The sequence below is a fragment of the Maylandia zebra genome, linkage group LG12 (genome assembly GCF_041146795.1).
Source record: "Maylandia zebra isolate NMK-2024a linkage group LG12, Mzebra_GT3a, whole genome shotgun sequence".
Taxonomy (NCBI): domain Eukaryota; kingdom Metazoa; phylum Chordata; class Actinopteri; order Cichliformes; family Cichlidae; genus Maylandia; species Maylandia zebra.
This window is the reverse complement of record NC_135178.1, coordinates 39,043,117-39,052,857: the sequence shown is the minus strand read 5'-3', so window position 1 is coordinate 39,052,857 and position 9,741 is coordinate 39,043,117. Positions and strand designations below refer to the sequence as shown.

The following is a 9,741-nucleotide window of genomic DNA, read 5'->3' as shown; positions in this document are numbered from 1 at the left end:
CCAGAGGGATTTGTGTCCCGGGATCAAACCTGGGAGCTTCTGCTTATTAGGATAATGAGTAAAGCACTATGGAGCTGCCTCATGTTTTAGTAGGTACCTTCATATAATTGGCACATTAGATTAGTTAAATGGAGAGGACTGACAGGCTGTTGATGTTCAAGCTGCACAGATCCCGACAGTGCAGACAAACCTCCACGTCTGTGGTCTGCAGGCTCAGGCTGATAATAACAGCAGGTTCTGCTGTTTTATTAAAGATTAAATGTGATATGAAGCAGCTCCCAGTCTCTGTGCAGCTGCTCTTATTGCTTCAGGTCCTTCAGGTCTCGCTGCAGAAACACGTGTTTGCATAACGACTGAGAAAAACAGCTGTTCTCCGGACTCTGGACAATACTCAACTAAACGCACAGTTATCGTCTGTAAATAAAGCTTTTCACAAATATTTAAATGAGTTGGTTTGAGTCATGTTTGCTTTTTCTTACTGTGGAGTTTGACTCGGGTGCATGTTTGTCTTAATTTGGTGGAGCTACATGTTTTATGAACGGTGGTTTTGGTTGATCTTGAGGAGACTGACGGATGACCGGCGTGTGTCTTTGCAGACATGGCGTTGCTCCATCAGAGTCGAGGCTCACCCAGACTCGTCCTGGTGGTGGTTTGTGTCGCTCTGCTGCTCGACAATATGCTGCTCACTGTGGTCGGTGAGTAACCGGCGCACACTCCACGAAACGACGCATCACAAAGACCAAATACCAGATTGTGAAAAATCTCTTTATACCACACCACGGGGACTCTTATAGCTGGAACTCCAGCCCTGTGTTTAGCCTGTCTTTGTTTACATTTCGCTGAACTATCTTCATAAAAACTGTCTTCAGATGTCATTGTTCCTGCAGTTTAGTCACAGATTTGTGTGCATCGATCGCTGGTGTGGTAGGACTTGACTTAAGTGGCCAAAGAAGTGCAGGAGACTGATGCTGTCCAGCATAGCAAGTGATTTATTCACCATTTTGTGACCCAAACAATATTTACAAAGAAATAAAAAAGAAACTCAACTCTTTAATTAACTCAGTTCAAATAAACATAACTGAATCTGAATCAACAGAAATTAAGGTCAGACTGCACACAGCTACACTGACCTGAACCTCTCTCCTCAAACACCCGAGTTCTTCTGCTTAAATCGTCCACTTAACCAAACACTTTCTCCTCTGGACTATTTCACTCAGTAGGTAAGATGAACATGATCATATTCAAACGTCTGCTACTCCTCTTTACTCGCAACATAAACTCTGTGGTGGAATCAATACATATTCAATAAATCTATTCCTCCATAAACCCTCTAAAATCAACTTGATTAAATTATAAGAGTTCTTCCCCTTCTGCACTTGGTCTCCTCCTGTGACCTCAGATGAACCCAGAAGCTATAAAGCAGGAAGTAAAACTACATTTCCTCCTTTTGTTTCTGGAAGACATGTAGGTAAGGTAAGTCTAAACAATACAAATTAACAGTTGAAATAAAGAACATGTTAACTTAACAAACTTGTAGGGATTGATTTAAACCAAGATGTTATATAATCTGTAAAAGTGCAAAACATAAACCCGGGATAGTAGATGTTTGCCTGTTGCAGACGACATGTGAAATATGGTTCAATCAAAACAAGAATGTTAACTACGAATATGGACAAATGGTCCTCTCAGCCACTCTGTCACAGCTGGACTCATTCAACACTGAAGAGAAAGTAAAAACAGATCGGTTTATGCAGGTGGACAGGTGTGACTGATTACCGTCACACTGAGGATTTTCAGGGAAGGTGTGCAGCTAAGAGAATAAGAGAGGACAGTAACACTTCTAAAATCCCTGAAAGAAGAACTCAAAGGATGGAGCTGCAGCCTGAATAATAATCTGTCCACATACTTTTGGCCGTGCAGCGTCTGAGCCGATCTGTGACGCAGCCGGAAACCTCGAGGTCGACGCCGTCGTTAGCTGTTAGACTCTGCAGAGGACACACACACACACACACACACACACACACACACACACACACACACACACACACACACACACACACACACACACACACACACACACACACACACACACCACCTCCTGACCTGGACCTTTACAGTGGGCTTGTATCTGCTCTCCTTTTTTCTCCGCTCAGATTGAATCTTCTTCTTCTTCGGTGTTCTTTCATCCTCATGTTTTGTCTGCACAGCTTTAAATAATTAAACATCCAGTAGGAGCTGTCTCAGATGGAGGACCACATGTTGTTGTTGTTACTGATTACAGTTACTGCCTGCTCTGAATGATCTGTCTCCGTCCTGTAGTACCGATCATCCCAACATTCCTCTACGCCATCGAGCATCCGAGTCCAGAGCCACAGACCGCCCAGCCCTCCCTGCTCCCTCTGCGCGGCCTCGATGCATCACGTCTGGGCACTGCACCCTCACGGCCCCCCTCCTCTGCCTTCAGCCTCCAGACCTCCAGACGGACCTCCCAGCGCCTCCACCTGCCTCGGCCCAGTACCGGTGCACCGGTCCAGGTTACAGGGCCGACCCTATCGGCTCTGGTGTCCCTGTTTGATAACTCGACCTTCAGCCTGACTGACGCGAGCGCCGGCACTGAACCGGCGGACCGGACCTCAGTGACCGCAGATGTGCAGGGCAACGAGACCGAAGTAGGTGGAGACCACCGATACCTGACCAGCCCATCACTTCATGATCAATAATCTATCAGCTCTGGTTCCTACTGTTCCCCTCTGTTTCCTTTCTCTTTCCTTATTTTGTTTTCTCGTTTCCTTTCTTTTGTCTCCTCCTCCTCCTCCTTGCTCTCTCTGCCCATTTCCTCACTTCTCTCTAAACCTTATTTCGCTTCCTTGTTTTGGCTTGTTTCACACATTTCCTTTCCTTAGGGCTCTTCCTGTCTTCAGGACAGTTTGTTTCTGGAAGAAGAAAATGTTCGAGTTGGTTTGTTGTTTGCTTCTAAAGCTATCATCCAGCTGCTCGTCAACCCCTTCGTTGGTCCACTGACTAACAGGTAATATTATAATTAGCAGTAATAGTAGTATTGAAAGAGAACATGCAGACAGGCTGAACCTTCTTGTTCTGAAACTGAAGAATGTTTTTCTGTCTGCAGGATCGGGTATCACATCCCCATGTTTGCTGGTTTCATCATCATGTTTGTGTCAACCATCAGTAAGATGTTACACACACACACACACACACACACACACACACACACACACACACACACACACACACACACACACACACACACACACAAACACAGGTGTGTTTTCTCTGAAGTGTGTGATCCTGTGTGTCTCTGTCAGTGTTTGCCTTCTCAGGGACGTACGCTCTGCTGTTCGTCGCTCGCTCTCTGCAGGGGATCGGCTCGTCCTTCTCCTCAGTGGCAGGTCGGCACAGAACACCTGAAGCAGCAGACAGTGTTTAACAGCACCTGTACATACACCTGTAGTCTCACCTGTACTCTCACCCATATGTTAAGTGAAGCAACCTCTTGAGGTCATGTGACTAAACTGTTAAATGTGGCCTTGGCGCCGGAGAGTTCTCCCTGATCTAAAGGTGTGAACAGATGCGTTCGTGTTCAGGTGCTGGATGATGACATCATGTCTTCGTGTCATGCAGGTCTGGGCATGCTGGCCAGCGTGTACACGGATGATGAGGAGAGAGGCATCGCGATGGGCGTGGCACTGGGAGGACTGGCTATGGGAGTCCTGAGTGAGTCACAAACTCAAAAAAAGTGTCGCTACAAACCACGCGAGAACGTTCAGTCTGCCGATTGGCCGCGGCGACAGAAGTGGTGTATGAACGAGTCGCCCACCTGGAGAGTTTAGTTTCACAGCTCGCTGTTTGTCCACTCTCCCAGAATATGAAGCACACCTGGCTACAGGAAGCAGCTTAGCTCAGACTTGCAGCATACACCTGGTACCTGTGTCTGATCCAGGTTGCATCACGTTCATGCCATAAACTAACTGCTTCCCCAAAGGGTCTGGGCACAGCTGATTGGTCCACAGCCGAGTGTCACTGCTGCACAAATGAACTGGATGTTCACTGAATGTTGATTTGTCAGGTTTACATGATGCTGTTGTTTTAGCTCTTCATATAGTTTGTGTGTTGTGTTTCAGTCGGAGCGCCTTTCGGCAGCGTGATGTATGACTTTGTGGGGAAGAGCGCCCCCTTCCTGATCCTGGCCTTCCTGGCTGTGTTCGATGGAGGTAAACCTGGAGACGAGGCTGGTCCTAATGCAGGATGATGATGATGGGTGGAGCCCCTGTGGCGTCAGCACGTTTAGCTTTTTTTTGTTGTTTTAATGCCATCATCATCCTGATTTACCGGAGCCGCCCTCGTGTGGCCGTTAGAGGAACTGCAGCTTTTTCAGCACATTAAATCAAACACATTAAACACAGCGTGGTGTCCTTTTCATAAAATATGATCCCCTTCGACGAGACCAAATTGAAGTAAACAGGATGATGAGCTGCAGTTCAAAGTTCACAAATGTCCGGCTGACGTCACGGTGACCACGGCTTTGTTTAGACCAACCAAGGTCGCCAGCATCACTCCAGATTTTGTGTGTGTGTGTTGCAGCGTTGCAGTTGTGCATCCTGCAGCCTTCAAAGATCTCTCCTGGGGTGAGTACACTTTGAAATCCTCTCATCTGTTTATCGTGTCGAATGTCCCATTGTTCAATCGGGAAGGTCAAATGTAAATATGAGACGCATTTCGTTGGAAGCATTAAAATAATCAAACTTTAACATCTTATTATTGATTGAAATAATTCAGAGCTTCATTATCAGATGATGAGTCAGTGTAACGATGTGTTCCTCCTAACAGCGTCATCAGGAAGAAGGAATCACAGACACAGAGTAAGCTGGGAACCATTAAAAAACTGTCAAAGTTTGAGCCAAAAGTGGAGAAAATTGGGGAAAACGTCTGGAACCAGTGGGAAGAAGTAAAAGGAGGAAACTGAACTCTTCTAGATCAACATGTTTCATGCACTTTAATCTAGATGTTCTGAAATTATAAGGACAGTAAAAAAAATTTTGATCCCAAAACATTGATTCTGTTCATCTGGATGTAGCGTTACATCCAGATGAACAGAATCAATGTTTTGGGATTTCCTTATCTGGATGACTGAACATCAGACATAAACATGTTTGACTTTTTCCTGGTTTCAGTGTCGCGTTTTTATTTCAAAACTGAAACAAATAAAAGGCAAAAACTGGGGGAAAAAACCCCCCAAACAAACCCAGAAACAAATGAAACAAAAACTTTGTGATGAAATCTGACAAACATTAAGAAATTTTCCACTGATTAAAATTTTCAGTGACTTAAATTTTTCAAAATAAAACATGTCGGCCGGTTTCTGAGCTAATCTGAAGCTATTATACGGATCAAAAACATCTGTTTAAAGAGCCGACGGTTCTTCTGTGCCTGTTTGAATCGCAGCTGTTCTGGGTTCTCGTTGGTTCTGCATGTTGTCCAGCTTCAGCGCATGGTTTTATGGTTTCAGAGTGTGGAGGGAACGCCGTTACTCACCCTGCTGAAGGATCCGTACATCCTCGTCAGTGCAGGTGAGGCGACTTCACCAGGTTTGTTTAGTAAAAACTGAACGTCTGCAGGTACGAGCAAATGTTCACATTAACATTTGTTTCTGCTCCACGTCTGCGCATGAAGGAGCAGCAGCAGGTGTGAAAAGTCCTGATCGTGTTGTGACTCGTGTAAATCTCTGTGCGTCTGCAGGGTCTCTGTGCTTCGCCAACATGGGCGTGGCCATCCTGGAGCCCACTCTGCCCATCTGGATGATGCAGACGATGTGCTCCCCGAAATGGCAGCTGGGTACGTTTTTCTGCTCGGGTCTGTTTGTGCCGACGCTGTAACGCTTTTCCCCGAGCTGCTGCCGTCACAGTTGATTCTGATGGTGGGTCACGGCTGGGGTCACTGTGAGGGTCGGCCGGGCGCAGATGCTTTTCACTGGACGTCCAGCCCGGCTGTTTCTGCTCTGACTTCACCACAGAAGCTCAAAAATGAGGTTTTCTGAAGGTGACCCAGGAGTTTCCAACATGAAGACCACACTGAGCGTGCTCCTCAGGGTGTTCTGCGGTCATTGAGGTCGTTCTCCGTGAAGTCGCCCCCGGGGTGAGACGTTCAGCGCAGACTTTGACGTCATTCGTGAGAAACAGCCTGAGCTGGCCCGAAGAGCCAGCACCATCTTCCCTCAGCACCAGTCTGTCTCAGCTCGGTCTCTCCGTGACTTCCCTCACATCCACTCAGCAGATATCCAGTTGAGGACTCGCTGGTTGGAGACATTAAAGGAGCTACCAGGACTTTGAGGAGCAGTTGCAGAACTGAGGTCTTTGTGACTGCACCTCATACGTTGACCCTAACAGGTGTGTGCTGTGTTGCAGGTATTGCCTTCCTCCCTGCCAGCGTGTCCTACCTGATAGGAACAAACCTGTTTGGTGTTCTGGCCAATAAGATGGGACGGTGAGTACTTCTGCATCTGACCACAAGAGAGGGTTTCTCAGGGTCAGGGGTCAGCCTCGGTCTGCAGAGACGTGAAACCTCTGCACAGGGTGAAGTATCAGACCTGGTGCTTAGACACCTTCAGACTCTGAGTGAGAGCTGACCTGGCAGAGCGTGTGTCAGCACCAATAAAACACTTTCATCATAAGAAACGTTATCCCGGCTCTGTTCAGAGGAGCGTTTCAAAGTGTTTCACAGGGATTAATGAGGCAAAGGAAAACCATATCGGAGCTGATCAGCACCTCAGAGATTAAGCTTACTTCTCCGGTTTTTAAGCTTTACATTGATCCGATCCTGCTGACAGATCCCTCGGTCCACACCACGTTTCCTGGGAATCTGTCCAGCGGCTAAATCAGCAGATTAGCAGATTAACTCTTCAGATCCAGTTCAGACCTGACGCTGAAGCTTTCTGGTAAACCAGCAGCTGTAAGAGGCTGATGTCTGTTTGTGTGTCTCCAGGTGGCTGTGCTCCATGCTAGGGATGTTTATCGTTGGCATCAGTCTGCTGTGTGTGAGTACGACATCATCTCTTTGTTTATCCATCTTCCTATGATTCATCATCATCTGTCAGTCATCGATCCTTTCATCCACCCAAACACCAAACAGTAACCCATCCGTCCAGCATTGGTTAATGTGGATCTGTGCAGCAGTGGGAGCAGGCGCTCCTCCTGACGCTCCGTCTGAACCCGGGGAGCCTCCCAGGAACCTGGTTTCCCAAAATAAGCTGGCATGCAGAGAAGAGCAGATTATATATTAGAGCCTCAAAGCTTCGAATGTTCCCATCGGGTGCTCTGTAAACTCTTCGTCTTCCACCGTGCACGCAGCATGAGCTTTCATAGATGACGAGTCCGTTTCTACCATCCACACCTGAGCGCACTTTTACTTTATTAGCCAGGTTACCTGTGCTGACGAGGATGCTGCCCAAACTAGCCCACCCTGCAGTGTTAGCTCCATCACCTCACTTTAAGAAGGTCCTGAGGTCAAATCCACCAGCTTCCTCCCACAGCCCAACGACCTCCCTGTTAGGATAATTAGTGGTTCTAAATGGATCACAGGTGTGAATGATCACCTCTGCTCTGACCTGTACACCTGGAACAGGCCTGAGAACCACCTGTGATCCTGATCTAAGCAGGATATAAACTGATGTTCATGTTCTGGGAAAGCCAACAGAACCCTCACTTCCTGTCATCCAACTAATCAGCATGATGAAAAGAGCCTTCATGTCAGGAAGCACACCTCGCGTTAAGCGTGATGTAACTGCGATGTTCGATGTGTGTTTCAGGTTCCCTTTGCCACCAGTATCTACGGCCTGATTGGACCAAACGGCGGTCTGGGATTCGCGATAGGTGACGTGTGAAATGTGTAACGGCATGTTGGGTCTGCACATCTGCAGTGTTTTTACTGAAACCATGAAATCAGTGACACCCTCTCACCTGTCCTGTGGTGCTTCAGGTATGGTGGACTCCTCCATGATGGCCATTATGGGCTACCTGGTTGATATCCGCCACGCCTCCGTCTACGGCAGCGTCTACGCCATCGCTGACGTGGCGCTGTGCATGGGCTTCGCCATAGGTACCACACTCACATTCGCACAGCAGAAAGGAAAAAGCCAATGATGATATTAAAATCTCCTCCTGTTGTTCCAGGGCCATCCACAGGTGGCGCTCTGGTCCAGGCCGTGGGCTTTCCCTGTCTCATGGTGTTCATCGGGGTCATCAACATCCTGTACGCGCCGCTCTGCTTCCTGTTGCGTAACCCTGCTGTCCGAGAGGAGAAAATGGTAAATAAAGCTCAGGGGTGGAGAAGAGAGTGCAGGCAGGGTGGAGCGGGTGGAGACGAGTGCAGTGAGATTGATTGGTATTCACTCCTGCATCGTGTGCGTGTGTGTGTGTGTGTGTGTGTGTGTGTGTTGCAGGCGATCATTGATCAGGAGTGTGTGATGCACAGGAAAAGCTACAACACAGAGAGCCGTGACTTTCCTCTGAGCGACTACAGCGAGGAGGAGGAGACGGAGGAGTGATGCGCACAAGCTCGCCAAAACGTCCACATCGTTATACGCCACCTTCGTGTCACCTTTGCACTTCCTGATCATCTAGTTGGGGGGGCTGTCAGTGATGTTTAGTTTAACTCTGACTCATGCTAAGCTACTGTGAGCGATCAGAATCAGCCGATGGTGGTTGAAGCGATCTGGATGTGAATTTCAGAATCTGTGTTTGCTGTTCTTGTGTTTCCTCCCACCTGCAGTCAAAGTGTTGAAACTGTACCTGTGTCTGACCTCTGACCTGTGTCACCATTAAAACCTGCCCTAACCTGGAGAGCAGCTGCTCACCTGTGTGTGCTTACCTGTCCATCACAGTGTCAGGCTCACAGAACTGTGTGTGTGTGTGTGTGTGTGTGTGTGTGTGTGTGTGTGTGTGTGTGTGTGTGTGTGTGTGTGTGTGTGTGTGTTTTCATGCTTATCTTTCATTTCCTGACTTCTTGTTGCTCCTGAAAGGAACGCGGCGCTCCGTCAGCTGGAAAGGCAAACAGGAAGTGTCTGTGCAGCTCTCAGCACTTCACACGCAGCAGCGTTATCAGTGTCAGCTCAGATGTTTTGTAGTTCAGGCAGGAGGACATGCTGTCACTGTAAGCTGCTGACTCGGGTTCAGGACGTGTGTGGACCTCGAAGCCAAAGGTGAGGTCGGCCTGCTCGCTCCACCTTTTACCTGAAATCATCTCCACAGCTTCACTCTGACACGCTAAGCCTCAACGTTTCCTCACATTTCAACTCAAATCAGTGAAAGGAAGAATAATGTGGGGAGAGACGCCTCACTGCGTTACACTGCGCCCTCACAGGCTCGTGTGTGTGTAATTACATGCTGCGACAGCAGATCACAGCTGCTTCAAAACATTTCCTCCTGCTTTGAAATCTGAATAAACTCATGCAGAGCTGATCCCTGTGTGTGTGCGCTCATCAAAGGCGTGTTTGACTCTGTTTCTGATGTGGTCGTGCGTGTGTAAACAGGCAGGAAGTGCTTCACCTCGGTGTCTCTGACCCTGATTGATGGTAAATAACAGAAGAAAACATTTCAAATGTGCTGCTAATGTCCCCACAAACACGCCGCGGCGTGCGCGGGTCTCTGATCGTCCCTCGTGCGCTGACATGCTTCCTCCTGAGAGTGAAGCGTGAGCTCACTGCAGTTATCTGAAACCTTTAATGACACT

General features: G+C 47.9%; 1 protein-coding gene across 1 annotated transcript in view; it reads left to right on the top strand.

Moving 5' to 3' along the window:
• slc18a1 (solute carrier family 18 member A1) overlaps window positions 1-9,470 on the top strand; it is a 13,001-nt gene extending 3,531 nt beyond the window's left edge. The window contains exons 2-17 of the mRNA XM_014410146.3: window positions 597-695; window positions 2,320-2,669; window positions 2,904-3,028; window positions 3,128-3,186; window positions 3,324-3,407; window positions 3,640-3,732; window positions 4,140-4,229; window positions 4,600-4,643; window positions 5,525-5,585; window positions 5,755-5,850; window positions 6,420-6,498; window positions 6,997-7,048; window positions 7,820-7,883; window positions 7,990-8,109; window positions 8,184-8,317; window positions 8,453-9,470. Coding sequence (XP_014265632.2) covers window positions 599-695; window positions 2,320-2,669; window positions 2,904-3,028; window positions 3,128-3,186; window positions 3,324-3,407; window positions 3,640-3,732; window positions 4,140-4,229; window positions 4,600-4,643; window positions 5,525-5,585; window positions 5,755-5,850; window positions 6,420-6,498; window positions 6,997-7,048; window positions 7,820-7,883; window positions 7,990-8,109; window positions 8,184-8,317; window positions 8,453-8,557 — 1,653 coding nt within the window. The 5' untranslated portion in view covers window positions 597-598 and the 3' untranslated portion in view covers window positions 8,558-9,470. The remainder of the gene's footprint in view (window positions 1-596; window positions 696-2,319; window positions 2,670-2,903; window positions 3,029-3,127; window positions 3,187-3,323; window positions 3,408-3,639; window positions 3,733-4,139; window positions 4,230-4,599; window positions 4,644-5,524; window positions 5,586-5,754; window positions 5,851-6,419; window positions 6,499-6,996; window positions 7,049-7,819; window positions 7,884-7,989; window positions 8,110-8,183; window positions 8,318-8,452) is intronic.
• The last annotated feature ends 271 nt before the right edge of the window (window positions 9,471-9,741 follow it).